Source organism: Neoarius graeffei, chromosome 12 (assembly GCF_027579695.1).
Source record: "Neoarius graeffei isolate fNeoGra1 chromosome 12, fNeoGra1.pri, whole genome shotgun sequence".
NCBI classification, from domain to species: domain Eukaryota; kingdom Metazoa; phylum Chordata; class Actinopteri; order Siluriformes; family Ariidae; genus Neoarius; species Neoarius graeffei.
In genome coordinates this window covers 28,329,540-28,345,596 of record NC_083580.1, presented here as the reverse complement: position 1 = coordinate 28,345,596, position 16,057 = coordinate 28,329,540, and the positions used below count along the sequence as shown (strand labels likewise).

The 16,057-nt window shown below is 39.1% G+C and overlaps 1 protein-coding gene across 2 annotated transcripts in view; it reads right to left on the bottom strand.

The window, feature by feature from the left end:
* Nucleotides 1–16,057, bottom strand: part of col5a1 (procollagen, type V, alpha 1) — a 278,601-nt gene that overhangs the window by 155,494 nt on the left and 107,050 nt on the right. For both annotated transcript variants that reach the window (XM_060935757.1, XM_060935758.1), the window contains exons 2-3: nucleotides 15,085–15,252; nucleotides 1,043–1,256 (exon numbers count right to left, since the gene is read on the bottom strand). In XM_060935757.1, the coding sequence (XP_060791740.1) occupies nucleotides 1,043–1,256; nucleotides 15,085–15,252 (382 nt within the window). The remainder of the gene's footprint in view (nucleotides 1–1,042; nucleotides 1,257–15,084; nucleotides 15,253–16,057) is intronic.

Here is a 16,057-nt window from a genome sequence, read left to right as displayed (position 1 = left end):
ACATGCAGTGCTCTATGAGTACCCAGATATCCATCCATCCATTATCTGTTACCACTTATGCTATTCAGGGTTGCGGGCAAGCTAGAGCCTATCCGAGCTGACTACGGGCAAGAGGCAGGGTACACCCTGGAGAAGTCGCCAGATCATCGCAGGGCTGACAGATAGAGACAAACAACCATTCACACTCACAATCACACCTGTGGTCAATTTAGAGCCACCAATTAGCCTAACCTGCACGTCTTTGGACTGTGGGGGAAACCGGAGCACCCGGAGGAAACCCACGCAGACACAGGGAGAACATGCGAGCTCCACACAGAAAGGCCCCTGTCCGCCGCTGAGCTCGAGCCCAGAACCTTCTTGCTGTGAGGCGACAGTGCTAACCACTACACCACTGTGCCGCCAGTACCCAGGTAGTGTACTCAAAACTGTCAAAATATTGTGTGTTTAACACTGCACACTTCTCATCCTCAATGGCCGCTCCCTTGGCTATGTAACGGAAGCGGTCGGACCACCAACCTATTTTCAGCCAGTTGGAGGAGGGCATATTGCTGACGCTGATAACGACATAATTTCCACGTCGTGTGAAATATCAATGCACATTAACAAGGAAAATTAAAAATGCATTAATTTTTAAGAGATGAGCAAAAGAAGCCAGCAGTTATTTGACAATCACAGTCAAATGTTGCGATCATCATTTCCATAAAGTGCACAACTTGCCTGCTCGATTTGAGACAACACTACCCTGTCGAAATTCACACAGTACGCAAGTAAGTATATCATGTGCACAATGTACAGTACTACATGAATGTGTACGAACGGAAATATGCGAATTGAGACTCAGCAATTGTTTTAATAATTTGAATTTGATGAAAATTGAACAAGTATTTTACTAGGATGCCACAAATGTGCCTGTGGAAGTCTGTATGCCTGTAGATTTGCATGTGTAACTGTCAAAATACGTGCGTCAAAATACAGCCTGCATAAGTCTTTGGTGTGTGTGTGTGTGTGTGTGTGTGTGTGTGTGTGTGTGTGTGTGTCATACTTTCCGTCGGCCAGGTTTATTCCTCTGAAGAGAGGGTAGTCCTCAGGGCCTGGCTTGCCCAGGTGGTCCTCATAGAGGAAGACAGGTGAGCGGCCCACCTCGATGCCCAGCTGCTGCATGCCCTGCTCATTATAGATGGAGAGCAGAAATGCCTGGCTGCCCTTCTTTGGCCGCATAGTCGCCACAATGGAGAAGTCTTCTGGAAAAACGGAAGCTGCGGGCACGGAGGCACAATGAGATAAAATGTAAATGTTGAATCATTAATCATTTCCAACAAGAAATGCTACAATCGAGAAATTATTCTTGTCCTATGCCATTTCATTCCTCTGTCTAGCTGGGTTTTGTCTGGTGCTCTACCTCGCTGGTTCACTCACTACAAGCCCTGACTATGCATTTAGCTCACCTGTATCTCATTACCAGCTGGGTATTTAGACCTTTATACTTCTGTCTCATCAGTGTTATACTGTGTATTACTGTGCTTTTTTTCCTCTGTCTACAGACAGTGCCCTCCACAATTATTGGCACCCCTTGTAAGGATTAGTAAAAAGAGTCAGAAAAAATCCACCTTTTGGTGAAGTCACTTCATCTCACACTGAAAAAAATGAGAAAAACTCAACCCTTAATTGAAATAAATTTATTCAGAGAAAAACAAATCCCTCATCAAGAAATAATTATTTTCAACAAAAGCACATGTGCCACAATTATTGTCATCCCTGGAAATGATAGTGAACACAATGTAACTGAAGCAAGTTTCCCATTTAAAGGTCATAGGCAACAATTTTAATTTTATGCACATTTGAAACTTTATATGTTAAAAAACCCTCTGTAATTTTCTTCTGGTCCCAAGAAGTATTGTTAATAAGTAATAATTAACCCATTGATGCCGGATGCTGCGTCGCGCAACATTGCCCCTAGCGCCAGTTGTTGCATAATGCAACATTGCCCCAAATGCTGGTTGCTGCATAACGCAGCATTGTTGATTTGTCATTATTTTCAAGACGCATGCCAGATTTGTTTTTTTTTTATAAAAATGTGTTAGTGTTAATGCTGAATGAGCATGATCCAATAAAAGCAGAGAATTTTATCTTTTAAATGCAACTTATTTAATGTCTTTATGTGCTTCAGAGGCTGAGATATTGAATTTTTCATAGGCATTTTCAATTAATTATTTTTATTTCAGAAAACCCTCAGGCAGATGGGGACCTTTTCTAAAAACTGGCTTAGGCATTTGCAGACGTTTTTTTGCAGGCGTTTCAGGCATCAATGGGTTAAAATAAGTTAGCACGGATCATGGCGAATTTCTGTTCGGCTATTTTCGTGACCACTCGGCACGTGACGTCATTTAAGACAAACAAACCACTTGAGTTGAGTCCACTTCCATGTATTTTTATTGCCAGTCGGCTGGATTGCAGACGTGCATTCAGGAATTCCCCCCCCAAAAAAAGCCTTATTGTTGTGCATTGAACTGTAACAACGGGACCGGTTCAGGAAGAAGTTTTTACCTTTTTCCGAGAGAGGAGAAGAGGCAGAGAGAGTGGATTGGCTTTTTCTGGAAAAGGAGAAGAGGTGGAATGAGAGGATTGGCTTTTTCTGAAAAAGGAGAAGAGGCGGAGCGAGTGGGTTGACTTTTTCCAAAAAAGGAGAAGAGGCAGAGCAAGAGGGTTGACTTTTTCAGAAAAAGGAGAACAGGCAGAGCGAGTGAGTTGGCTTTTTCTGAAAAAGGAGAAGAGGCAGAGCGAGAGGGTTGGCTTTTTCCGAAAAAGGAGAAGAGGCGGAGCGAGTGGGTTGGCTTTTTCCGAAAGAGGAGACGAGGCGGAGAGAGTGTATTGTATGTGTGAAGCCAGAGGGTTGTTTTTTTTCCGGAAGAGGAGACGAGGCGGAGAGAGTGGATTGTGCGCGTGAAACCAGAGGGTTGTTTTTTTCCGGAAGAGGAGACGAGGCAGAGAGAGTGGATTGTGCGTGTGAAGCCAGAGGGTTGTTTTTTTCTGGAAGAGGAGACGAGGCAGAGAGAGTGGATTGTGTGCATGAAACAAAATCAAGCAGTCAAAGAAGAAACGGACCAGCAATGCTCAAGCAAAAAGGAGAAGATTGGAGGTAAACATTTTTACTTTTGCTTGCAATTGACAAGTCAAGAATCCTGAGGGATCCTGTACAATCATTGTGGAAATGAGACAAAGGGATATTTCCTCACTCAGAGTAGGCTATAAATTACTACTCTGTATAATGTATAATGCCGCGGATGGCAGGCTAATGTGGCCTACCGACGCACTGTCAAGTAATCGCTACATCCACTAGGGAGGGCGGTTTAATTATTATTCAAAAGGGCTCTTATTTAGTATTACAGCGAAAGTAGGAATTTATTATAACTACCAGGATAAATCCTTTGGATGCGAGTCTTGTTGAGGTCCGGGGTCACCGCGATCAGAGTTGCTGAGTCGAGTCGCTGTCTGATTCCGAGGCCGCACGGTCAAACCAGTGAGCCACATTCACCGATTGCTTCGCAACGGCCATAGGTTCATACATATATGGTTTCACCTCTCGATATTCAATTTGGAGAATTCCTACTTCAAAATCGCTATCGCTTTCAGACATTTTACACAACCTCTCACGACCAAAGTCCGTACACGTCTGCTCGGTTCACAGGTAAACACAGAACCGCTCCCAGTCTGTTTGCCGTAAATGACGTCATGACGACTGTCCCCTGGCAGTGAAATTGTGCATAAGTGAGATGTAAACAAACCTTCGGAAATTGGGCAAACAGTATATTTTAACTGTTTTATTCAATTTTAGGGTGCAAATTAGACACTAAGAAGATTGATTTCACTTTTTGGGTCGTTCTTCTAGACAATAAAGTTGATATTCTACATTTCACCTCCGACCGTTGCCTAGGACCTTTAAATTGTACATTTTTGAGTTGACTGGAGTGCGTAGTACTTTCAAGCTGTAATCTATGATTTCCTGATTAACTGGGGTACAAATATAAGGTGACACAGAAGCCAAATTCCCTTAGTCATCCATCAAGATGGGAGAGAGAAGAGATCACAAACTAAATGAGGGAGAAGTGTGTTGACCTTCATAAGTCAGGGAATGGTTATAAAAAATAGCTACTCACCGGAAAACATTCATTTCTACTGTTAAGGCAATCATAAAACAGTGGACACCAACTGGAACTGTTACAAACTTGCCTGGAAGAGGACCCAAGTTTATTTTGCCTCCACGTACAGTGAGGAGGACGGTAAGAGAGGGGAAAAAAATTCCCAAGGATCACTGTTGCTACTACAACTTTGACTGGAACTGTATTGTAACAACGGTGTGATGTAACAAAAATGGAGGTTTTTGGCAATAAACCCTCAAGGTGGGTTTGGCGTTAAAAAGAAGAATGGCTATAATGAAAAGAACTCTATCCTAACTGTAAAATATGGTGGATGTTTTGTGATGTTTTGGGACTATTTTTCCTCCAAAGGCCCTGGAACCCTTGTTAGGGTACATGGCATCATGGACTCCATGAAACACCAGGACATTTTGAATCAAAATCTGGCTGCCTCTGCCAGGAAACTAAACGTGAGTCATCATTGGAAGATCAACTGGAAGATCCAAGACCTTATATTTGTATATGTAAATATTTAATTTATTTTAATTTATCTAGAAGTTTTTCTCTATTTCTTTTCTCTGTTTATCTGTAATGATGCTGCTGGAATCTTAATTTCCCTGAGGGAACCCTCCCAAAGGGATCAATAAAGCTTTATCTAATCTAATCTAATCTAATCTAATCTAATCTAATCTAATATGTTATAGGAGAAGACTCAGTGCAGTTTTACAAAATTGACAAAGGGAGGTTGTACAAAGTATTAAATGCAGGGGTGCCAATAATAGTGGCACGTGTTTTTGTTGAAAACAATTGTTTCTTGATGAGGCATTTGTTTTTCTCTGGATAAATTTATTTCAATTAAAGGCTGAATTTTTTCTAACCCTTTTTACTAATCTTTCCAAGAGGTTCCAAGAATCATGGAGGGCATTATAGTTATTTATACCACAGTACTGTTAAATTCTTGAATCTGATTGGTCATAAAGTGTTGATTAATTTTCAGCATGGCTCTGACAGTAGCTGTAATGTACAACCCTGATTCCAAAAAAGTTGGGACAAAGTACAAATTGTAAATAAAAACGGAATGCAATGATGTGGAAGTTTCAAAATTCCATATTTTATTCAGAATAGAACATAGATGGCATATCAAATGTTTAAACTGAGAAAATGTATCATTTAAAGAGAAAAATTAGGTGATTTTAAATTTCATGACAACAACACATCTCAAAAAAGTTGGGACAAGGCCATGTTTACCACTGTGAGACATCCCCGTTTCTCTTTACAACAGTCTGTAAACGTCTGGGGACTGAGGAGACAAGTTGCTCAAGTTTAGGGATAGGAATGTTAACCCATTCTTGTCTAATGTAGGATTCTAGTTGCTCAACTGTCTTAGGTCTTTTTTGTTGTACACTATCTTCCGTTTTATGATGCGCCAAATGTTTTCTATGGGTGAAAGATCTGGACTGCAGGCTGGCCAGTTTAGTACCCGGACCCTTCTTCTACGCAGCCATGATGCTGTAATTGATGCAGTATGTGGTTTGGCATTGTCATGTTGGAAAATGCAAGGTCTTCCCTGAAAGAGATGTCATCTGGATGGGAGCATATGTTGCTCTAGAACCTGGATATACCTTTCAGCATTGATGGTGTCTTTCCAGATGTGTAAGCTGCCCATGCCACACGCACTAATGCAACCCCATACCATCAGAGATGCAGGCTTCTGAACTGAGCGCTGATAACAACTTGGGTCGTCCTTCTCCTCTTTAGTCCGAATGACACGGCGTCCCTGATTTCCATAAAGAACTTCAAATTTTGATTCGTCTGACCACAGAACAGTTTTCCACTTTGCCACAGTCCATTTTAAATGAGCCTTGGCCCAGAGAAGACGTCTGCGCTTCTGGATCATGTTTAGATACGGCTTCTTCTTTGAACTACAGAGTTTTAGCTGGCAACGGCGGATGGCACGGTGAATTGTGTTCACAGATAATGTTCTCTGGAAATATTCCTGAGCTCATTTTGTGATTTCCAATACAGAAGCATGCCTGTATGTGATGCAGTGCCGTCTAAGGGCCCAAAGATCAGGGGCACCCAGTATGGTTTTCCGACCTTGACCCTTACGCACAGAGATTCTTCCAGATTCTCTGAATCTTTTGATGATGATATGCACTGTAGATGATGATATGTTCAAACTCTTTGCAATTTTACACTGTCGAACTCCTTTCTGATATTGCTCCACTATTTGTCGGCGCAGAATTAGGGGGATTGGTGAGCCTCTTCCCATCTTTACTTCTGAGAGCCACTGCCACTCCAAGATGCTCTTTTTATACCCAGTCATGTTAATGACCTATTGCCAATTGACCTAATGAGTTGCAAATTGGTCCTCCAGCTGTTCCTTTTTTGTACCTTTAACTTTTTCAGCCTCTTATTGCCCCGTCCCAACTTTTTTGAGATGTGTTGCTGTCATGAAATTTCAAATGAGCCAATATTTGGCATGAAATTTCAAAATGTCTCACTTTCGACATCTGATATGTTGTCTATGTTCTATTGTGAATACAATATCAGTTTTTGAGATTTGTAAATTATTGCATTCTGTTTTTATTTACAATTTGTACTTTGTCCCAACTTTTTTGGAATCGGGGTTGTAAACTATTTGTATTAATAACTTCAAGAAAGACAAAACGGGAGTTTTTCCTTGCCACCATCACCTCAGGCTTGCTCATTAGGGATACATTCATAAATTCATATGTTTCAAATTTATATCCAGAATTTATATATTTCTATAAAGCTGCTTTGTGACAATGTCCATTGTTAAAATCACTATTCAAATAAAATTGAAATTGAAAAACAGAAGCTGAAGATGGAATGATCATTTATAGCTGCTATAACTTGTGTGAATCCAGGAACTTACTTGTCTCATAGACATTAAATATATGGTTAAATGTACAACGTGTCATTTTGTAATAAACTGAAACTTATATCATTGAAAAAATGCTGTGGTACAAGAGGAATACAATATATTATATTACTATAATATTTTTTTTTTTTTAAAGATATTTTTTTGGGCTTTTTGCACCTTTATTGGATAGGACAGTGTAGAGACAGGAAATGAGCGGGAGAGAGAGACGGGAAGGGATCGGGAAATGACCTCGGGCCGGAATCGAACCCGGGTCGCCCGCATTCATGGTATGGCGCCTTAACCACCTGAGCCACGACGCCCCCAATATATTACTATAATATTAATGTTACAATTTAGTAATATTCATCTTCAGGGGGGCGGCACAATGGTGTAGTGGTTAGCACTGTCGCCTCACAGCAAGAAGGTTCTGGATTCGAGCCCAGTGGCCGACGGGGGCCTTTCTGTGTGTTTGCATGTTCTCCCCGTGTCTCCATGGATTTGCTCTAGGTGTTCCAGTTTCCTCCACAGTCCTAAGACATGCAGTTTAGGCTAACCGGTGGCTCTAAATTGACCGTAGGTGTGAGTGTGAATAGTTGTTTGTCTCTATGTGTCAGCCCTGCGATGACCTGGTGACTTGTCTAGGGTGTACCCCGCCTCTCGCCCATAGTCAGCTGGGATAGGCTCCAGCTTGCCTGTGACCCTGCACAAGATAAGTGGTTACAGATAATGGATGGATGGAATCATCTTCAGGGTAGTAACACTCCTGTGCATTGTGTCATAGCAGCACATCATTAATTATGTCTCTATCATTTTCCTGTTTTTTTTTTTCAGTTTATTCATTTTGCCTGTCCCACTCTACAGTATCCAGATTACAGTTTTTATAGACTCTCCCTGTTTTGTTTTGTTTTTAATAACAGCAATTTGTGGAGCTAAGTGTGCGCTGAAGTGTCTCCTGTAACCTGTATCTATTAACCTCATTTCCAGAAAAGTTGGGATATTTTTCAAAATGCAATGAAAACATAAGTCTGTGATGTGTTAATTCACATGAACCTTTATTTAACCGACAAACATATAAAGAAAAGATTTTCAATAGTTTTACTGACCAATTTAATTGTATTTTGTAAATATAAATGAAGTTAAAATTTGATGCCTGCAACACACAAAAAAAGTTACTCAGTCCAGTTTTCGGGAAAACTGGACATTGAGTTCTCTGTGTCAAAGGTGAACATGACCATCCAGTTTTTTTTTGGTTGTTTTTTTTTTTTAAATCAGAGAAAGGTGCAAAAGCCAGCATCTGTGATGGTATGGGGTGCATCAGTGTCCACGGCATAGGTGAGATCAATGTGTGTGTGAAGATACCATCGATGCAGAGGCATATACTGGGATTTTAGAGGGACATATTCATCAAGGCAACATATCTTCCTGGGAAGTTCATACTTATTTCAGCAGGACAATGCCAGGCCTACTAATATAGTTATAATAATAATATAGGCTATTAGTAATAACGATAGTGATAGTATTAAAGATAGTAGTAGATATTTAAAATAATCAGACTAGGCTACTTACAGGGCAAAGGGCGCGTTATCACTGCTCAGCTGTTCGTTTATTAAATAAACAATGCAGTCGCACAGTAACCACGCACCGCTTATCAGACAGAATCACAGATTCTATGGATAGAATAACCCTTCAAAAAAGTGCGACTTGTAGTCCGGTGCGACGTATATGTTTTTTTCGTCTTCATAATGCATTTTTTGGCTGATGCAACTTAAACTCCAGAGCGACGTATAGTCCGGAAAATACGGTACTAAAATGAAAGGTGATGCAATAAAATGGCAATAATGCCTCTATCCCAACTTTTGTCAGTTAAAGAAAGGTTCCTGTGAATTAACGAATCACAGATTTCTGTTTTTATTGCATTTTGGAAAACATCCCAACTTTTCTGGAAATGGGGTTAGTAAATGATTCTGTCCAACAGAATTCTTGGGCAAAATTTATATGATTAATTGCAAGGCACAAACTTTCTTCTGTCCTTAGTCCATACGCTCATAACTTTTAGTTGTTTGCTTCTCACATATGTGCCTCACTTTCAATGCTTGGCTTGGACAAATGGAAAATAATATACTGGTTATAAGCAGGAATAATGATACACTTTTCTGATACCGACTCAGCCAGCTGGATGCTTTATATTGTTGTACAAAATGTTTATTTTTTTCTCCATCTCTGTGTAAAATAATGTGTTTTGTGGACATTTAGTAAAATTATAATTGGCATCAGTTTTTCCAGTTTTGTAAACTCATTGAGCCTTGCTCATGTTGGCGTTAGGGGTTATGCTAGCCATTTAACAATTCACGATCCGATATGATTCATATTATTGGGTTCACGGTTTGATTTCTCCATGATATTTTTGAAAAAACAAATTAAATGAATTAAATTAAATGTTATTATAAAAAAAATTCAACATTTATTTTCCTATTATCAATATATATTCACATATTCCTTTTGTTAAATTAAAAAAGTCTTTGGTTTCATTTTCTTAATAACCAACAGTAATTATTTACCCAACATTTTAAAGGTTGGCATAAAATATAATAGCCTATTAACTATAATATTCCTTTTATTACCTACACCAACTTTGTTGGAGGTGGTTGTGTTTTCACCTCTGTTTGTTTGTTTGTTGCCTGTTCCCAACGTCACTCAAAAAGTCGTGAATGGATTTTAATGAAATTTTGAGGAAAGGTGGGCCATGGGTCATGGAACACTTGATTAGATTTTGATGTAAATCCGGATATGTATTTTGAGCCAGGATTTTTTTGTCTGTTCCCAACATAACTCCAAAAGTAGTGAACACATTTTGATGAAATTTGGTATACAGCTTTAGTATTATCCTAGGTTCAAGTGATTTAACTGTGATGTTGATAATATGTGGCTTGGCGGAGTTATGCACTCTAGCGAGTGCCCTTCTAGTTAAAAATGAAATCATCATAAATTTGTATCACTATTTATCGTCACACAATATATCTTCACACGCCAAGGTAATGTGTTGAAAAATATCATATGTCCAAAAATGCTTTTCCCCCTCTAAATTTTGAAGCAGAAATTGAACATGATTGGATATTACATGTATTTAATATTTGTTAATAAAACAATTCTGTTTAAAGCAATATAGTAAATAGAAACAATGTTGTGACAAGAACATAGATAAAGTGTTCTTGGCTGAGGGAAACTCAGAGACAGTTTCCACAGTAGTAAATGAGAAAGAGGGGGATGAGACAAGCACACACTTCTCATAAGATGATTTATTTTTGTGATATTTCTATGACACACACACACACACACAGAAGAGAGAGATGGAGAGAGTGAGATGGAGAGGGAAAGTGTCAGGAAGTGAGAGAATGTGTATGAGAATTAGTGAAAGATGATGTGTGTTTGTACAAAGGAGCAATAGAAATGAAGAAATAAAGGATGAAGGGACTTGTCAAGGCAAAACAACTTAAAACAGACACACTGAAAAAAGAGTCCAAAAGAAAAGAGGGCAGAATGAAGCAGTCTGATTCTTTGAAGAGAAAACCAGACATGACTGCAGTCTGAGGATTTTCCTCTGGAAACACACGCACACATTTTGGCCAAACAGATGGCGCTAAGACCTCTGGGAAATTTTAAGCCAGTTTAGTTTTGCAGTCATCCTGCAGACACACACACACACATGCGCATACAAATTTGACGAGAAGTTGTACAATCCTTTATTTACTGTAGTGCTTACAGTTAAAAAAATCTGGGAGAGAAAACAAGAAGAGAATGAGGGAAAGACAGAGAGAGAGAGAGAGAGAGAGAGAGAGAGAGAGAGAGAGAGACAGAGAGAGAGAGAGAGAGAGAGAGAGAGTGGGAGGGTGAAGGAGTTCCAGGTCCATGTGGAGAGGCTGGCTTTCTCATTATCCCTCATTCCTCTCCTCCTTCAGTCTCTCAGTTTACTTTCCTAAAATCGCGCAGCTTGTTCTTGTAACAGAACACTCTTGCATTTTTGTCTTATCTTCAAAATAGGATTTTTGTCACTTTGGAGAAATGTGTGTGTGTGTGTGTGTGTGTGTGTGTGTGTGTGTGTGTACTAAGTCTTGTTCTGTTATTATGTTGTGCATTGCAGCACTGAATCAGACACATACGATCAGTCTGAGGTTCTCTCTCTCTCTCTCTCTCGCTTGAGTCATTGTGTGGATGTTGTTTTCTACCTTCTTACCAGCTTCTCAATCATTTTTTAAATGTCTTATGTGACAGTGGTAAACTACAATGGTAGCTGAGTGTGATTTGTTAGTAGCTAGTTCTGGAGAGAGAGGTGGAGTTTTGTTTGTCTGGATCTCGTGGCTGTCTGTTCTCTTTTAGGGATGTTAAGTATATTCCAGAAAAGCGTATTATATGGAAAACATGGTCAAGGTCAATACCATTTACTCAATGTCCTTAATACATTGAAGATGTGATTGTAGTTTTGAAGAAGGGAGATTGGGAGAATTGTGCAGAGAATAAGAATGAACAAGGTGATAGTGCATTTTCAGTTCATTAACAACAAAGTTACTGAGAGCAAGTTAGCTAGGTACTGAGGTAAAGTTACTGAGTTAGAGTTAGTTCAATGGTGATGTTCTGCTTGTTTGTAAAAATGCAGTAATAAAATCTGCTGTGTCCTATTGGAGCGATATACTATATATCTATAACCAGAACCAATATATGAGTTTAAAGAGTGTTCATTGTGTTTGCTAGCTCTAGACACACTGTTCAGACTATAGGAATATTGGGCATGCAAATAAATTCACAGAGCCAGAGGCTTATGTGGCAGTGAGGGTGTGGTTGAGTGTCAGCTGTGAACGGTGAGGAGTCAGGTTGAACCAGCAGGTAACATGATGAGTTACACCTGTGTCTAATTACTGGCTGTCTATTAATGTGTCTCTGTGTGCCTTTCAGATGACCAGTAACCAGAGAGACAGCTGTGTCCCCCCCCCCCGTGTGTGTGTGTGTGTGTATGTAGATGGCACCGTGTGGCAATCAGCGTCCATAAGTGGACTGTTACACTGATTTTGTGTGTGTGAGAGTGTGCGTGCATTAAAATCACTTAAAAATGCAAGCGTTAAAAATAAAATGCACCTGCATTGTAAGCCTGCCTCCCTGGTCCTCATTGCCCGAACACAGATAGTTGTCACAGTTTAATTAAGTGAATAACACAAGTGTGACAGTCAGGGCAGAGGAATGAGAGACGTCCTAAGGGGCTTTAAATTTTACCAACAGGATTGTGATGTTATGCTGTGCACATAAATCAAAAGGAGTTAATTATTATGTGCCATTAATTGACAACAAAACTTCTCAATTTATGCACAAGGGGTGATGTAAAATCTTTGTTTTTGGTTACAGGTTTCTGTTTTTTGGTTAAGGTTGAAGAAATGAGTTTATGTTAAATACTGTAGAAAAATGAGAATTGAGAAAAATGTTTGTGATGTTTTATCTCATTGGAAAAATTGTAGCTTTTAATTAGGCACTTGAGGCACACAACATACACAACAAGAGTGTTGTGTCATATGTGTCTTTTAGTTGATAGTAACACTACCTGATACCATCTCTAAACACAGTACAGTTACAGTAATTTACAGTCTAACAGTAATAGTTGCACTAAAGTACACCTGCCTTTAATAAAGAGATAATTTACTTAGAGCCCCATTACAATCTGAGAATGGACAATAGGCACGTAACAGTAAATCACGATACAAATATATGATGATTAGAATTGATGGAATTAAAAAAAAGAATCTTGATTATTATCAAGCTGCATAATGCTAGTTTTTCTTAGCTGTAATTGCATTGTTTAGACAGTAGACAGCATACAGTAATGTAGAACAGCAGGAATACACATGACTTCACCCTGAGTGGGAGTAACACTGTTTTAATGCCACGAAAACACAGAAAAATCAAATCTATAATGGGAAAGAGCTGCTGTACAATTGACTGTACAAATAGATTTAACAAGAAATCGGAGCTCTCTTTTTACAGACTGCCGAACGCAAAAGAAATGAGAAGCAAATGGAGGTAGTAAATGTTCATAAAATTTTAAGAAAAGGCCTCTTTGTTATTAACGCTTTTCATTTTTAATTAAAAAAAGAATATTTTAGTTAATAGGCTATTATATTGTACTCCAACCTTTACAAATGTGGGTAAATAATTATTGTTAGTTATTAAGAAAATTAAACAAGAGGTTTCTTTTAATTTAACAAAAGGAATATTTAAGTTGATAAAGAATCTGAAAATTTTCTTGATTAATTGCTTTTCAAAAATATCGCGCAAAAATCAAATCGTGAATTGGGTGAATTGTAACATGCCAATATGGACCATGAATATGTCATTAAATAAGGATTTAAACTGTATTAAAGCATAAGAAATAAACTCTACATGTTCAAAACCCCTTGACTGGCAGTGTACAAAACCAAGAATAAGCATATAGGTAACATTTACCCAGAGATAGTGGTAACAGTAGTAGGGTGTGCTTTCTATTTTCAACCTCAAACTGTAGAGCAATGCTTAGACTTCTACATTTAGACATAGACTGGAATTAATGTGTGTGTATTTGGATTGTTTACTTTGGGATTACCGTACATTGTACTTTTTGCATGCTGTTTGCTTAATTTGGGTTTCGATCAAACTTGAGTATTTGGGTTATTCAAAGAAATAGGCTAATAAAAAGGCTTAAAAGAGACTTAGAAGTTCACATTTGCTTTCTTTATAACTCAGAATGAAAATTTTTCTGGTTTTTTTTTTAATGGCATTCTAAAGCACTTAATGCATCTTAAAGCACTGTTTTCTAATGGAGGCTAAAAAGCTCTGAAGAAGCTAAAATGGAGACAGCTGTTAAATGACTTCTCCTACAACCATAACTTCTGATTATACACCTAAACTTTTCCCTCATGGACTGGTTGCCTGTGTGGTGTCTGTGTTTTGCTTGAGGCAAGAATGCTGGCAACTTTAATTTCGCATTATAGGTTGTGTCCCTGCATGTGTAAGTCTCTGTGTAAAAGAGAGAAAGCATGTCTATTTAAAGTGAAAAAAAGAAAGAATGAAAGAGGAAAGGGTGCTAGAATGACCTCAGTCTGTCTGTGGAAAACATTAGTACACAATCCCATAGTTAAGTGCTGCTGTCGGAACACACACACACACACACACACACACACACACACACACACAGAGAGAGAGAGAGAGAGAGAGAGAGAAACCAGACACTCCAAACTGAGATGAATGGCCTCTCTGTCTCCCCTGATCTTCTTTTCTCAGTCTTTTTCAGTTAGTTTCACTCATTCTTTCCGCTCTTCTTTTTTGCCCAGTCTCTCTCTCTTTCTCTCATCCCTTCCCCCTGATTCAAATTCTTGGGATTGTCTCAGGTGCACTCCAGCTAAACTGACAGTCTGGGGCAGTTTTATGGCTCAGTGTTCTACTGGTGGGCTATAAGCAGTAAAAGTTGCTATAGAGCACATGCACGTGCATCACCTACAATCCAACCCCACCTCCTCCACCACAGGCCTCTGAGCCCCCCTAAAATACATTTGCACACACACACACACACACGAATCACACAAACACACGGAACACACACACACACACACACACATAAAAGACTGACATGCAAAGGGGGTTGGATAGAGAGCGTGTAATAAAAACATTAAAAAGGCGTGTGTGCTTGCCACATCAGCAGAAAGTTCTGAAAGTGTGGTTTCTCTCTTCTCTCTCTGTCTCTTTTCCAGTGCTTGAATTAGAAACCCAACCAAATGTGTTACAATACAGTGGTTCTTGCATGCACACACATGCAAAATTACAACTCTGCCAACACTATTATATTATGCTTAATGGCTAGTTATTTTAGCCATCTCTGTCACAAATACATTTAATAATAATAATAATATTAATAATAATAATAGTTTTCATCTAAAATCAGACGATCATCAATTTTTGGGTTTCTCTACAGGCCACAAGTGAGTGTGGAGTGTGTGGATGTGCATGAATGTGTGTGTATGAGTATATGGATGTATGTATGTGTCCACTTACAGGGGTAGAGCTGTTTGGTAGGAGCACTGAGCTGAGCATCTTTGGTTACTCTGTAGGCTACATCAGGTCCTTTTGATGACTTCCTGTGTGTGCAGAAGCCTGTAGTTTTCGTTACGCCGTCAGGCAAACTAGGAAAATCTAAAATCTTCAGAAGGTCAGCTGGATCCACTGCAGAGAGACACACACACACAAATATACACAGTTTATGCTTTCATGTTCAAGAAAGTCATAATTTGCATAAAAATACACAAGCGTCTCTGTTTTGCTTAAATATGGGTCTGACTCTCAGTTCTCCATCTCCAGCTTTTTCCCACAGAGAGAAAAAATGTAATATGGAAATAGACGCATGCAGCAATGATGGGTCCACACTCCAAAGGTTAGTCAAAAATGTTTTTAAAGCAAGTCCATTTGAATCGCTCTTTCCATTCATCTTTTTCTAAAATGTTTTTCTGAGGCTTTCAAAAAGATTTGAAAGAAGGGCGATATGAGTTTGCAATGTTCTCTGGCTTCAGCCTATGTTAAACTATGCATTGTGGTACATAGAAAACTGTTGTTGCAGAAAGGGTAAGCTAAGATAGCTGGCATGCTACCGAGCTAAAAATTGTGTCTGTACTGATAGTTTTACCTTTTTTTTTTTTTGCTGCTGTTAAATAAATCTAAAAGGACATGACCAAGATGCCCAAGGCACCAATTGGTCATAAACCCTATTTGTGTTGACCTCTAACAAATGTGGGCTAGTTTACTAGCTAGCTAGCTATCTGATGGAAGGAGGAAATGGGGCACTTCCAAATGTGGGGAAAGGTTTAGAAATAAGCCAATTTTAATCATTTCAAGAATAGGGCTGCACGATAAATCATTAAAAAAAATCGCGATCTCAATTCACACATACACGTGACCTCATTTCGAAACACAACGATTCTTAAGCATTTTATTTCACGAGCGGCATCACAAACAAATGCTCCCATTTCTTCTC